Consider the following 15,766-nt stretch of genomic DNA (forward strand, 5'->3'; position numbering starts at 1 on the left):
CCTAGGTCAATCTGACATATCTAAAGTGCCAAAGCATTGGCAGGCAGGGTGATTCAGGGACCACAGAGCTATTCCAAAACCTCCCAAGCAGACAGTTTTCCAACCTTTCCAGAAGGTTTCCAACCTTTCCAGAAGGTTCATGAGATTGTTGTTTTAATTAAATAAATCTTTGCTAGATAAATAAAGGAAGTTTTCACGATTATCAGTAATTATCTCCATAATGGCTGTCCTCACCAACATGCTGTGGACCAGAGCCCCTGCAGGACAGGTCAATGCACTGACTTTTGGAAAAGCTTTTCAAGAGAGGCAAGCTGGCACAGTATTCAAATCACGTTTCTGTTGGCTTGCAATATACATGAGTAACAAATCAATTTTCTACAAGGCCACTAATGTAGGAACACACCCAAAACGAAATATGAGTGGTGTAGAACAAAAATAGCCTTCAGTGAGCATTGCTAATTAATAGCATGTTTGATGCAGCACAGTCCAGATCCAGAGATCCCAGAGCAAAGGCATACATTGTAACAGTAAGCAGATGAAACTACAGAATAAAATGTGAGAACTCTGCTCAGAGTTGATTTTTCACAGGCCATTTCTTTTACTGTTTCTCATGTTTTATGTTTCCTTTGTGTCTGGAAACACCAAGTCTTACATGAAAGAGGTGATGTACCAAATATGATTATCAAATCAGTGTTCTGCATCCAGGTACATGCAGAGAAATTCCATTAGTATGCTTTCTCTCTAAATTTAGGAAAGTCATTGCTCCCTACAAACAGTAGTTCAAAACCTAGATCCTACAAGTTTAACTATCCCAAAAAAATTAGATTTCTCATAGCAAAATTGCTCATCACTCAGGTTCCAAATGGGAAAATCAGGAGGGAATAATTTCCAGATAACTAGTGAGTACCTTGCCTGGCTTTCTGGAAGTGAATTGCACTTTCAGAGCATGTTCTTAGTAGTCCTGGGAGGGGATGATGATAACTAATAGTAAAAAGAGTCTTGAAGGCATCTGTAATAACAACTTTTAGGGCCTTCCTCATTCTACATAGTAAAGCGATATCAAGTTACAGACTAGCTAAAAATAGTGTAGCTGATTTGCTATAAACATTAGTAAAAAAAAGATGTTATAGAAGAGCTTCTGTAAGGGAGAATCATATAAACTTTGGAGGTGCTAATCTGATGAGGACTGGCCAATCATGTTTAGTATCACATCAGATAATAGGGCAGAAGAGTGAAATCTCCTCCTGGCAGGAGTGCTCAGCTGCTGTAGTGAGTATGGCTAATGGCACTCTATCAATCTAAGTCCTGCAATGGGTGCCACTTGATAACCATAGGAATAGAAGCTAGTGGTTTGAGTTGTTCTAGCATTGTTGTTTAGTTATAGATTCAGTGAACTCCAGCTGCATAAAAGTTTGTCGTCCAGATGAATTTGTCAGAAAATGACAGATCAAAGTTAATCAGAAATTTTCCAGTAAAATGCAACTTGGTCAAAGAAAAGCTGATTTGCTGGACTCTAAGTTTTTTTGTCAGGAATGGATGTAGTTCAACCAGACCAACCATGAAGCTGTACTGGTTCATGTAAAGGGAACTGATGGCTTTCCAGAGCTGTTCTCCACATAAGAGAACAGTGCAATGACCACATTCTATGTTTTTTTACATCCCAGGTGAATAACCTGACCAAAATAGAGTCTATTACGGGGTGAGTGAGCATGTTGTGCTCAGAAGAATTTTCAGAGTTCAAATTTTGCACTGAGACACAACTAAACAAGATTATGAAACCTTGAAATCATTTATGAAATGGGTACTTTCCAGCCAGTTTTATTATTGCATCATTTATGTGAGGGAATGTCTGAGTATAGACTCGGCTTTTAGGCTGCACATACTTGAAGTGGAGCTGTATTTAGGTAACACCTAAGCAATCAACCAAGCTGGAAGTCATAGACAACATCATTGTGGAAACAAACACAGAGCTTTGTCACATTTTTTGCATCCTGAAGCATGCAACACACTCTGGAATCCCTGGAGAGCTGACCTCATCAGTGTGTCACAGTCACTCTTAAATGGGCAAGCTCTAATTCCTGGTTCCCACTGCTTGCAGGCAGGATTTGCTTAGCAGGAGCAGCCAGACTAACAGGCACTGCATAGTCCCTTAGGGACTTTGCTGGCAGAGAGGAGGCTGAGATCAGAAATCCTCCGGTGAATTTATGCTTAATTTATCCTGTGCAGCACAGTGATGTGATGTTGATCATTTTGTTAGGGCTGAAACAAGACACCTCCTTTTGTAATTGCTGTCTGCAGGGTCAGCATGGATCATCTGGGCTAACCCCTTAGGTCCTGTGCTGCATTGCTCCAGAACGGATCACCTTAGGAGGAGGGCCTGGGGGTGCAGGAAACAGCTCAGCTGGAATGAGATAATGTATTTTTAAAAGGCAGCAGGTTAGGTATTTGTTTCCAGGCACGGGCAGGGATAGAGAATATCATTCCCCAGTGGCATCACTGGGGGAAACAAGCAAATTTTGGTGACTTTGGGCAAGGCTTTGCAGCCAGGAGGGGAATTAGCCAAAAACACTTGCAGGATGAGATATCCTGGGCAAAGGCTCAGAGCTTATATCCCCATCGGGCCCTTGGCACCTTCACAGACAGAATCACAGAACATTCTGAGTAGGAAGGGATCCACAAGGATCATCGACACCAGCCCTTCAAGCGAATGGTCCCTAAGGGGACAGAACCCACGGTGCTGTTGACACCGTGCTCTGCCCAAGCGAGCCACGGCCACTGAAGGGCCTATGGAGGCCGTGCGAGGGCAACGTAACCGTGCTCTCTGCTCCTCCCGCAGCGCACCCGGCAGTGCCGGCCCCGGAGCGACCCACGGCCACGGTCTCGCCTCTGCGGACGCCCAGCTCGCCCTCCCGCCTGCCCGCCGCGGCCATTCGGCCTCACCCCGCCGTGTCCCCGCAGCACGGCCACCAGCCGCCCGCGCCGGGAGCCCGGCCCCTCATCCCGCTCACCTCCGCCGCCGCCGCCATCACCCCGCCCAACGTCAGCGCCGCGCACCTCAACGGGGACGTGGGCAGCGGAACCCTGGGCGGCCCCGCCGCGCCCGGGCCTGCCGGCAAAGCCGAGGAGAGGAAGAACGAGAAGGTAAGGGCCGCCGGGCCTCTGTGTGCCTCGTGCTGCTGCCGCGGCGCCCTCCCACAGGGCTGTTGAGGAGGCACCCTGCGAAAGCTGGGTTCCATCGCCAGACAGCTTGGGCATCCTCATCTCACACTATTTGCACACTTCATCTTTCCCCCCACCACCGTACTCACACTGCTCTCGTGTTACCTGCTCACGGATGGGAAACAAGGCTGGATGGGCTGTATTTGTGTGTTTCTGCCAATGATCTGCGCCGAAATCTGTAAATTTGCAGTGGTGCAGTGAGATGTAGCGGGCTCTAGGCTATCAGAGCCGTATGGCCAAGAATCCGTCTGCCTCCCTACATCAAAGAGGCCGATGGTGGTACCAGCCACACAGCAGGTGCCTCAGGCACAGCAAAACATTGGCTCCTGAGTGGTAGGAGATGTTTCATTCTTCCAGAAACATCTCAATTTCTTCCAGAAACTCTCATTGCAGTGGCACAGCCAAAGGAGAAGAGGGCAATGGGATACTGCTGGATGGGATGTAGGTACAGCGTACAGTAGGGTCAATCTCTTAGGGGCCAGCAGTGGGATTGATAGCTGGGTACGTGCTCCCTGGCACACCTTGCTAAGGAAAGCCAGCTTTAAGGAGGAGAGCTGCTTTAAGCACCCAGCCTTTTAGGTTCTTGGCAAATATTTTGCTTTTCCCGAATGTTTACATTGTGTCAACAGTTCCTATATATCAATGCTGAAGATTATCTCTGTACTGGCTAGCAGAGCAAGATCCTGGTTTGTGTCTGAGTAGGAGGAAGAGATGTGGGGGCCTGCTTTTCCTTTGAACCTGAAAAAAATCCTTTCCATATGTTCCCTGAGTTTTTCCATGGTGACAGACACATATGGAGTAAACAGTTTCTTTGTACATGGTAATACTGAGGTGGCAGGTCTCATGTGTCCTCCAGGCCACAGAGAACCCGTAGTTGCACAAAATGAGGAATATGAGTTTTAAAATGCTTTCCTTAATCCTGTCTTGAATTTTCTCTGAATGCATTTTGTTGAAAGAAGAAGGGTGTAGAAATTCTGCCCTGGATGTGACATTTAGGTATGTACTTACAAAGAACAGCTCTCAGGTATGAATCAAGGTCTGCATGCAGTGGAAACAGAACCACACCTGCTACTTCTGCAAGTCCAAGGAAGGGAACAGCATTTGGCAGGAGGTGGTAGAGCTGCACATTGCCTCAGAGCATTGTGTACTGGCTTATTTATTACTTCCTAAAACACATTAAGTGATAGGTCCATATATTTTAATTCATGTGATACTACACATGGAAAGTCTGTAGGCAAAATTATATCGAGCACAGTCCTGAGATACTGGTTAATCTTTCCCAAGTGGTTACAGCCTAAAGTTACTGAATTGGGATGCAGAGAAGTAAAGTTAAGAGGTTTTTGATCTCCATGCATGAAGAGGAGAAGGAAATAATACACAACATCATTGCAATGGGCGTTGCCAAAGACCAGTTCACTATCTGGGAAGTATCAGAGAGAAGTAACCATAAAAATTGTCATTTCTGACTCAGTTGGGCAATACATAACTGCCCTGGCTGAACAACATATTCCTGGATCTGATCCATGTTATAGTTCACTTTCATTTAGAAAGATCTGAATTAGCAATGTTTCCTTTCTTTTTAGAAATAGTGACTGATGTTTGGCCAGATAAGTTGACTTACTCTTTGCTAAGCCCAAATATTTCTTTGAAGAAATTGAGAGCTTGGATAATGCCAGAAGGAAAGCCATATAACTATTCAGAAAGGTATCTGTGAGTCAGAACTGGAACCATATCTCTAACAGGGCTTGATATTTTCAGAGTGAAGGCTGTTTGGGCAGGTTTTTGGTAAATAGGAAAGTGTCATAACACTCAGAGGGAATATCAGTGGAGAAAGGCAGTATCTGTTATCAGTACACATAATAGGAAAAAATCAGAAAATATCGAGGAGGAAAAACAGGAGAGATGTAGCTAGCAAGCTTCCAGATAAGCAAAGATCAGAAGCAATTTTTTTGAGTTCAGTTTCATTATATTAATCAGTCAGGTATTTTGAGATTAAAGGAGCAGAGGGGAAGTTAGTAAGAGGAGAGGTAATAAGGTCTTCAGCTCTATTGAACACAGGATGGAAGAAATGCACAGGTAATTATCTCCTGAGAAACTGAGATTAGCAATTCATGTGTGATGTAAATTGTAATGTGTCATTAAATTAGCGTTGCTGTTAGAATCAACAATTTTTGGTGTCCTATGAAGTTGTTAGCTTTAATCCTGGCTTAGTCTTTCCAGTGTCTTTTGTAGGATACCATTGAGGAAAAAGGCTGAATGATCAGAAAATAACTGGTTTGGGAGAAATTTTGTTGTTATTAACCATGGTTTTCTTTCATTGGAATTGTCAGTGTGAGTTCACTATGGTACAGAGGGCACATAGTTCATAAGAAAAAGTAGTTTGCATTCAGGGATGGACATGATAAGGATCCATTGTTTTTCTTGGTTCTTTTGAGGGCTGTGGAGATAAATTGCATTTTTTGCATTTATCACTCTAGTATGGTGAGATATATTGGTCCTTGGGGAATTTTCTTCAGATTATAACTTTAGTAATGTTGGTTGTCTGCTTGAAGGCTGGGTTGGGAGATAGTGGGGAAAAGTGTTTTAAGATACGATCTCCTAAAAATTTATGTTTTATGATTTCCCATGTTGATTCCACTCAGGGATACTAAATGTGACACCAAGGGGCAGCTTCTGCAGTGAGTCCGTGTATGCTGTTTGTGTTGCTTGTTCCAAGATGGAATGAACTTCAGCTCAGGAAGAGCCTTGCTGTGTGTATGGTGCAGTCATCCCTGTTAATGCTTTCCTCTGTGAAAATATTTATATGCCAATAAAATAAAAAATAAAAAATATAAAAAATATAAAAAATAAAAAATATCACAGGTTCCTGCTGGTCTGCAACAGTCACATGTAGGCAAATCCCACAATTTCTCTAAAATCAAGGGACTCCAATTCCAACTTTTACTCATTTCCTTGTGGCTTAAAGGCAACTGTCAGAAATAATCCTAAGGATTATGGTTTTCAGATCAGCATGAATGATTTTCTTGATCATTTTCTATTAATATAGCAAAAAAATCCTTAGGTCTATTTTTGACATCTCTAGTTCTCTGCTTCAGCTTATTTCTTGAAGATCTTGATCCAAATTTCCAAAGCTGCAGGTGAACCTTGGTACTTACATTCATTTAGGTACCCTAATAATATTGTCTTACTGTCATATTCCTGCTGACTTAAGCAGGAGGTAAAATTCGGCCTCCATGCCAGTCTTCACTTGTTGGTATGCATCTAATCCTGGAGTATCCCATCTGCAACTGGGCTTGGGCTCCACATCTCAGCTCCTTGACCAGCCTCCTGTCTGCTTAGGGAACAGTTTTGAGCATGGTCTTTTTTACCAGCTGCTGATAGCAGCTGATGAAAAACTGTGACATAGACAGTGCTGAAGTCCACTGTGCAACAGTACTTGGAAAGTACTCTGGGAGCCAAGCAGGCTGAGAAGTAGAGCACTTGAAAATCAAAGAAGTTTCAGTGCTGTTCGGGCACAGTAGGAAGCAGCAGGAAAGGCGGCTCCCGCAGGGCAGCCCAGACGCTGCAGGAATGACAAGTGGCCTGAGTAAAGGTGAGGGAGCACGGCAAAGTCTAAGAGGTAACAGTGGTCAGGGCAGCAAAGGAGAGAGAAGAGCAGTGGCAGCTGCTGGGAGATAGAGCAGGGAGCACCAGGGAAGCGGTGCAAGGTGAAGGGTGCTGTGCAAAGCCCAGAGGAAGGGGTCCTGAAACAAGGAAGTTGAAATACAGGGTGAAATGTGTCTAAATGTGTCTAAAGAAGGCAGTGGAAGAGAGGAAAGTGTGAAGGAGATTCTTTCTTCTTTTGTTCAAATACTTCCCACTTGAAGCATTTTTTTTTCTTTTTCCAAAAAGGAGGTTCCTTTCCCCAGAAGTAAAATGCTAATTTTTCCCCAGAGTCACTCTATGCCAGGTTAGGGATGGGAGCATCCCTAAGACATCACAGGGCCAGGAGAGAGGCAAAACAAAGAGCAAATGGACAACATCCATTTCCTTTAGGGGTGTGGAGTGATAGCAGGGTTCCTTTGAGTTCTTTGTCATTTGTTACTAATATCTGCATGTGTAGCCGTCTGAAAGTCAAAAAATTCAGTCCCACTTCCCAAATCTTCTGAACATCTGAAAGAAAGACATGGAGATCTCAGCTGTGGAATTGGAGCAAAACTGTATGGTTTGGGGGCTTTTTAAAATAGGGATTCTGCTTTTTTGGGCAGGAATACTACCCAGTTCAACTGGTAGATTACAGCTAACAGCTTGTAATTATGGTATGACTACTGCTTTGACCTTGCTCAATTTTTGCTATAATAGTTTCTGCTGTACATAATCTGGGTTGATGCTTAATACTACTGATAAAACCACTTGTTTGAATGAATTAATGCATTTCTCATTAAATGAGCTCTTCATTATGTTAATCAAATCAAGCAAATCATGCTGGGTGGTTTGACCACTGTAATTAAACTTTCTTTAAAATCCAGTCATTTGGCTTTTGATGAGGATTTTGATTAAACTCTTCCAAAATGTCTGGCCCAAGAGCTGACAGAGAGGAAAATAAGAGCTTGTGCTATCAAGCAAGTCATTAATTCGTCACTGTGTTACAGCAATTCCTTACTGTTTTACCTAGCCCAAGTATATTGAAATATTTGAAAATTGGCAATGTAAAATTAAACATTTCTTACAAGTATGCTGAGAGAACAAGTCTGTTTGCAGCTTTAAATTTAGGAACTGGGTCCCTGGAATATATAGTGGATCTAGATTAACAAGTTACAACAAATGGGAAAATACACTAGGCTGCTGTTTCCTGATGTTAAGATAAGAAGAGATACATCTTCAGAAAATTACTTTGAACACACACCAACAGTTTTGCATGTGGAGACTAAATCAGTACACATCTGTCTGTTTTCACCAGTGTCACTCACTTTCTCAAGTATCAGTCCTGCTCAAAATAAATGCATTCCTCAAATGATACAGTATGTTTGGCATGATGCTGGTGTGAGAACTACATTGCAAAACAGAACGAGCCAAGGCCTATTTTCTGGCCCTGCAAATGTCCCTGCATGACTTGTATCCATGCCTCTAAGCTTTTTTTCTGCCCAAAATAGGATGGCTACATCCAGACTGCTCATCAAGAACAGTCCTGGTAAGTGGTGTGGCACAAACTACGCTCCTGTGTTGTCCTGAGAGAGTGTTAGTTCACAGAATCATAAAATATCCTGAGTTGGAAGGGACCGACAAGGATCATCAAGTTCAACTCCTGGCCCTGCACAGGACAACCCCAAGATGCACACCATGTACTCAGGAGCATTGTCCAAATGCTTCTTGAACTCTGTCATGCTGGTTCTGTGACTGCTTCCCTGGGGAGCCTGTTCCAGTGCCCAGCCACTGTCAGGGTGAAGAAACTTTTCCTGATATCCAACCTAGACCTCCCCTGGCACAACTTCAGCCTATTGCCTCGGGTCCTGTCACTGGGCACCAGAGAGGAGACATCAGTACCCGCCCCTGCACTGCTCCTCATGAGGAAGTTGTAAATTGCTGTAAGGTTTCCTCTCATTCTCCAGGATGAGATAAGTTACCTCAGAAGCTCCTCACATGATTTCCCCTCAAGGCTCTTTACCATCTTCGTGGTATGCTCTCTAATAGCTTTATATGTTTCTCTAATAGCTTTATATGTTTCTTATATTGTGGGCCCAAAACTGCACACAGGACTTCAGGTAAGGCTGCACCAGTGCAGAGTAGAGCAGGAAGCTGATATAAGCCATGCCCACAAAGGTTAATGGATGCAGACATAGCTTTGTTGCTAAATCCTGACCTTGTCTTTTATGCCAGAATAGACATGACCAGAGAGACTTCCCTCTCCACCACTCCCCCTTCCTGTCAGTGCCTTTCTCATCCTTCTCCTGAATTGCAGCCCAGTGCCCAGTCCTACCTGGCAGCGTCCCTCAGGGCAGGCCTCCTGCATGCACTTAGTTGCCCACTCTGGCTTTATGAAGCATCAGAGACTAGATCAAGGCCCTTTAGAAATTTGGCTTCGTAAACTCTTGAGATGCTCTTTGACCTTAGCTCACATTAGCTGTCCAATTAAGCTATCAGATGGTCAACCTGAAACTGCCTGAAGAACCAGATTCTACACAGTTATGCACTCTCAGTTTTTACTTACTCTTAGTCTCTGCATTGCAACTTCTTTTTATATTAACTTGTCCCTGACTGAAAGGGATTTGTTATCACTTCATATCCCCAAAGACATTTTAATTCCTTATCTAGAAAATGAAAGATCAGTCTCAAAAGTGAAGTGTTGAGGACTTGCAAGGACTTTGTAGATATAAAATTATGTGACAAAAATAGTGGTCACCTGTGATGAGAAGGGGAAGCTAAGGACAGAGTTGATGCAAGCAGCTTTTTCAGATACTAAGTCTATGAGGCTGACCCCAAGTTTCTGGAAGAGGAATTCAGTCTTCTTAGCAGTTATGAAATTATTTAACATTTTTCAATTTGGGAAAAATATTTCCCTTATGTTAAACTAAGAAAGCCCACTAAGCTGCACAGGTGTGAAACAGAACGATAACAACTGAGTGATGAAATGAAAACAGTGCAAGACATAGCAATAAAAAAATTGCACAAGACCAGAAGAGCCTGACTTGAATTCTTAGAATAAGTGTAGGATGCATTAAGAGGGAGCAACATTGGAATAGAAATCTAAAGGTATACATCAAAAAGAATAAATTCTATGACACTAATTTTCCTGAGTAGTCTGTAAGACATCTGATTTGATCCAAGAGCCACCAACACCAGCATTTCACGGATCATTTTCAGAATCAGCTATGAATTTTCAGTGTAACATGTTCCGGTTTGTTTCTTGGTAAGGATGCTTTAATCTGGAATGTTTTAGTTCAGTTCTTTCAAGATTTGTGCACAGAATACATACTGTTAATCCATTTCCCCTCAACAAAGGCAAAGGGACTGTCTTCATCACAAATAAGCCACTGCTTCCCATGCTCCAGAAAGTGAATCTTGGCTCAGTGACCAGCAAGTGATTCACCAGAAACTTGGCCAGGGAGCAGAAATCTCTTTTTCTGGTCATGTGAACTCAGGCCACAAAGTTCTGTTTTAGGGCAGAAAATTCATGCTTAAAATCTCTCCAGCACCTTCTCCTTCATCATTAGAGCTCAGTTTGAAAGGACAAAAACCTGGCAACTCAGTGATGAATATTTTAAAGCTGGCAAATTACCCAGCGAAAAGCATGAGCCCCAGCTGTCAAAACATAGAAAACTTAAGCTTTACAATAAAACAGATTTCTGTTATTTCTGACTGGCTAGGATTCTTTTGCTTAGATCAAGGGCAATAAGTCATTGATCAAAATTTCTTTTTCTTCTTCACATTTTTGATGTTAGGAAATGCTTTCAAACTCCCCACAGATATTTCAAGCGCTGACTTTGCTGCCAAGCAGTCTCCGAAAGCTATTCCTTTTTTCTCTCCTCTCCCCCCGCCTCTGCTTATCTGCCTCACAGTGCTGTCACAGGATTTCTCAAGTGTCCGCAGTGGATTTCTCTAACACTCTTTTGAGTGGTTCTGTGCTGCATTCTACGGCCTTAAGGGGAAGTGGATCCTGGGGAAGAGAAGCTGGAGAGTGCTTTAACTTCAAGAGGAAATTCAGTTTATCTGCTAACTGGAGATGAAGCTGTTTGGATGCCAAGGCACAGAATTCTCCTGGCACCTGTAGAGACCTAATTTTATAGCACAGAGGACCCGGGAGCTTTTTCTAAATCCTTAGCACGGCTGGAGGAAGAAAGTAGAACTGACAAAAGAAAGAGCATGCAAGGGAGCACTGGAAGCAGAAGGCTGGAGGCGTATGTGTGCGCGAGTGTGTGTCTGCGTGTGAGCATCCCGGCACTGGCGTTCCCATGGCATTCCCCTGCCTGCAGAAGAAATCATGCAGGACCAGATGGCTGGATGGGGCCAGGCTGTGGGTGGGGATGGCAACTACGTCCTTGGATTAGTCGGGTGAAATGTAAGTGCTCTTCTGCTATCAGTAGGAGACGTTGACACACTCCGCCTGTTGCGGGATCATAGGGGCCAATCCCCACCCCAGACCACACAGCTCTGGAGCTGAGCATCCCCTCATGCCTTCTGCCCTCTCCCTGCCCTGTTCCTGAAGAACACGTTTTCATCTCTCATTCCCTCATGGCATCAAGGTCCCAGTCCCTATGCATGGCTTGAAAAGCCCAGAGTGTGAATGATCTTCCTGTCCCCGTAGTTCTCCTTTCTGCCTGAAGCGGTAACACACAGAGCTGGCATGAGCTGACACTACCTCACCACTCCCAGGAAGGAAGAAATGCATGATGAAACCATTCCAGCAGAAAAACAGAGTAGGAAGCTGGATGCCTTGAAAACAATGAAACAACTTGCAGTGTGTCAGAGTTGGTGGCATCTTGGCATCCCGCACATTCAGGACTCATTTGTTTTCTTCAGTGGTTTTCCAACTGTGAATACACAAACCAATAAGTCTTAAACCACCAAGAGGCAACAGAGATTACTCACTGAGCTACAAGAAATTTAATTTTAACTGCCAATGCATTTTTTTTTAATGGAAACAAAGGCTGAACTTTCCTGTGAAAATTTTCTCTAATCAACTTTTTAGTGCCAATGTTTCTGTTTCCTAGGTGGGTTAAAATATCTACAGTCAATGCAGGAATCTTTCAGCAAGCTCTACTAGAAGAATTACGTAAACTGAAAGAAATTGCCATTTCTGACAAAACATCAATACTGTAGGAATAGCATGTTGAAACAGTCAGCAAATATCTGTGGCATGTTTCTATTTTTGGTACGTAACTCAAGGGCATAACCAAGTTGTAGCAAAGGGATATTTATCTTATTTTGTACACTTTTGTTTATTATTCATATTGCAGAAGCAGTATAAAAATGTACAACCCCTCGGCCTTTCTTTAGCAAAATAGTAAAGCCACTTTCAGTTGAAAAAAATAACAACGCAGGCTGACTCTAATGTCTCAAGCATCTAGTAATTTTCTTCAGACCAAGTGAAGACATGGAAGTCTCTGAAGGACTGAAAAAAAAATCTTACTATTTTGCCCTCTGGAGAAAAGATGAGTGTCAGGAATTCAAAAAGCACACCATGCAAAAGTCACTTTTCTGACACTACATCTGCAGGCTGCCTGGAATCGATTAATATAGTGTGTCAGGCAGTCAACCTTCTAAAAAGCAATTTATTATAAAGGCAGAACTCAACCTGTTGCTTTACCTTTTTTTGCATATATTTTGTTTGGTTCGTATTCACTGACATGCTTCTGTAAGTTAATACTGCAGAAGCTGTAATACTAACCTTCAGTCTCAGATCACTGTGTTCAGCAGACTAGAAGCAGATTGGCATTGGCCTTCATCACCAGATGCCTTAGGGAGAGAAGAAGTGATTTAATGCAAGTCCATGGCCAACTTATTTTGCAGTAAAGTAGATTTCCTGTGCTGTAGTTTTTTGTCCCAATTCATGATCAGTCCAGAACTAGTATATTTTTTAATGGATCTAGGTGGCTTTTTTATGACCTCAGAGATCTCTATTCCCTCCTGTACAACGTCATGTTATTTTTCATACCTTTAGTCTTGAGACAGAAGAGGGAGGAGGTCAGGCAGGCAGATCCTGTCAACACAATGGTGCCTGCTGTGGCAAGGGAAATGAATAAACTAGGCTTTGACCAGGACATAGAAGAGGAAACTGATTTTCCAACTTTTAAAATTTTTCTGGACAGGTTTTATATCCAAGCCAGATACTCCTGGTTGGCAGACTTCGAGTGAGCCTGGCTGAGAGATACAACTGGCCAGCAGATACAGTGGCACAGGAGGGGTACTAAGGATGGTGGCCCCAAAGCCTGGAATGGATTTCCATTCATCATCCGTGAGGAAGTCAGGTAGATGCTGACTTCCCACCACAGATGTCTAACTTTTCTTGAAATTGTTCCACTAAGACAGTTCTGCAACTTCCCTGAACAATCCATTGCTGTCCTTTCATGTTCCTCAGGTCAGAAAATTATTGTCCCTCACAAATCTTTCATGGTTATAATTCAATCTTGCTTCTTCATGTCTTGTTCGAGATGGAACTGCTGATCAGCTTTCCTTTGACAGCCTTTCACATGTTAGAGAACTAATAATGTGTTTGGTCCTTCAGAATTCTCTTTGTTCAACCTCACTGAGCCCAGTTCTTTGCCTTTCTTCACAGTAATGTTTTCTAGACCTCTGATTACACTTTCATCTCTCCTCTGGGCAGTCTGCAGCTTGCTGGAGTCTTAAGGTAGGGTAGTGGAGTAGTGTCCCAGAGTGGAGTTGTGCCGAGATCTTGTTAGTGCAAATGAGGGTGGAGTAAGCACTTTCCATTACTTATATATGAGTTGTTTACAGATAAAGCTTGTCTTTTTCACAACAGCATCTTGACTCACTCCCAGTTTGTGATCCAGTGTAACTTCTATGTCCCTTTGCAGAGCTGTTGGCTGGCCAGTCACTCCTCATATTGCAGTGTGCATTTGGTTTCTCATTCCCAGCAGTTGCATATCATGCTTGTCTTTGCAGATCTCATTATGGGGATTTGGGATAATTTCTCAATTTTAGGAAAATTGTTTTGAATTCTTACCCTTTTAATCCTGCTGTTGTGGATTAACCCTGGCAGGCAGCTTAGACGGCCACTCACTCACTCACTCACTCACTCCCTGCCACAGTGGTAAGGGGGAAAGAATCAGTAAAAGTGAGAAAACTCATGGAATGAGATGAAGACACTTCAATAGGTAAAGCAAAAACTGCCACACAAGCAAAGCACAACAGGGAATTCACTCACCATTTCCCACTGACAGGCAGGTCTTCATCTCTGTTACAGTGATGCTGACTTGGGATGACAAACACCATCACCCTGAATGTGCCCCACTTCCTACCTCTTCCCCAGGCTTTCAGTTGCTGAGCATGATGCCATATGGTCTGGGTTATCCCTTTGGTCACCTAGGGTCAGCTGTCCTGGCTGTGTCCCTGGCTGCACCCCCAGCCCCCTTGCTGGTAGGGTGGGTGAGTGAGAGGCAGAAAAGGCCTTTACAATGTGCAAGGGTGCTTGCTAACTAAAACAGGGCGTTACTACTGTTGTGTGGTCACAAATCCAAAATGCAGCACCATACAAGCTACTATGAAGAAAATTAACTCTGTCCCAGGTAAAACCAGGACACTGCTTGGGGACTCAATCAGCTCAGTGCTCACTGCTGGTTTTAGAATACACTCAGTAGCTCACATAGCAAGTAATTAATGGAAAGATTGACTAGCACTAGGACTGAGACAAGCCCTAATGGTACCTACTTGAAATGTCATCATGGTTTGACAGAAAATCATTAACTGGAAAGCATTGCAAAGCAACTGGTAGCATCTGGTTATCTGTGGTTGGAATTCTGAAGCAGCATGAATACTGCTGAGTTAAAAAGAGGGAGACTGGAAGGGGGTCCTTAGACAAACACATTGCTGTTCTGGCAGGAAGGAGAGTGCAAGGCATTCATCATATTGCCTACTGCTCTGGGAAGATTGTCAGATACAGCAAAGTAATCATAGTACAGGACCTTGAATAGAAATCATGATTGCTTAACTGATGGGCTACTAATTCTGTTATCTTTATAGACAGAGACATTCCAATCAACCAGGATCAAATTGAGGATGGGACAATTATAAGTGAATGTTTACCCCCTCTGTTTTGCTAAAATGAAAATCAGAAAGCCTGCCAGTCTGTCGATCAACCCCTGCAGTTTTGCACCGTTATCTGACTTGTGTAAAGGGTGTTTCATCTTCATCTGTGGTAGGCAGGCTCAGAGATGGAATGACAAAGCTGTCATTTCTGCTCCAGTGCAATAGGGATTTTATCTTTATATAGTTTCCATCATTTTCAGATGTGAGATATATTTGCCCAACATCTTCACAAAAGTATTTTTAACTTACGTGTTAAAATTGACCATTTCTTTCCATTGGTTGGCAGGATTTACCATTTATTTCAGGTCACACTGGCCTCTTCTGCATCAGTCAACTAGCTGGCAGAGTGAAGAGGAATATGCTGTATATGTGCTGTCATTGGTAATTATTTCTGCAGTAGTTGCAAATGAAAACACCAACCAGATGTCACTGCCTTATTGCATAGCACAATCCAGACATGCAACAAATTTGTGTTCAGAGAGCACTTGAGGTTACAGATGTGAGTCTGTGTGCAGCCTGTGTGAGATGCTTCTCACTGATATTACCCTGCTGTCAGCCCTGGCATAAAGCATAGCCTCACACATCTTGGGCTACCCAGATCAGTTTAAGCCTGACATTTGAGCTAACATGTTTTGTCTCACAGTTGGGATAGAATGAGGCAATGGAGAACATTGGCTTGGGTAGCACACGTGACGAGTGGTAATTAGTTAAATGAGTGTAACTCAGTTGCATTTCATTCATGGTCGTATCTGCAGGTCATGTGGCAGGGAAAAAGAAGAGGGCTAAACAGACAAATGAAGGGAAG

General features: G+C 43.2%; 1 protein-coding gene across 1 annotated transcript in view; it reads left to right on the top strand.

The window, feature by feature from the left end:
• SH3RF3 (SH3 domain containing ring finger 3) overlaps positions 1-15,766 on the top strand; it is a 246,812-nt gene that overhangs the window by 208,338 nt on the left and 22,708 nt on the right. Inside the window, exon 8 of the mRNA XM_066545273.1 lies at positions 2,837-3,141. Coding sequence (XP_066401370.1) covers positions 2,837-3,141 — 305 coding nt within the window. The remainder of the gene's footprint in view (positions 1-2,836; positions 3,142-15,766) is intronic.

The sequence above is a fragment of the Molothrus aeneus genome, chromosome 2 (assembly GCF_037042795.1).
Source record: "Molothrus aeneus isolate 106 chromosome 2, BPBGC_Maene_1.0, whole genome shotgun sequence".
Taxonomy (NCBI): domain Eukaryota; kingdom Metazoa; phylum Chordata; class Aves; order Passeriformes; family Icteridae; genus Molothrus; species Molothrus aeneus.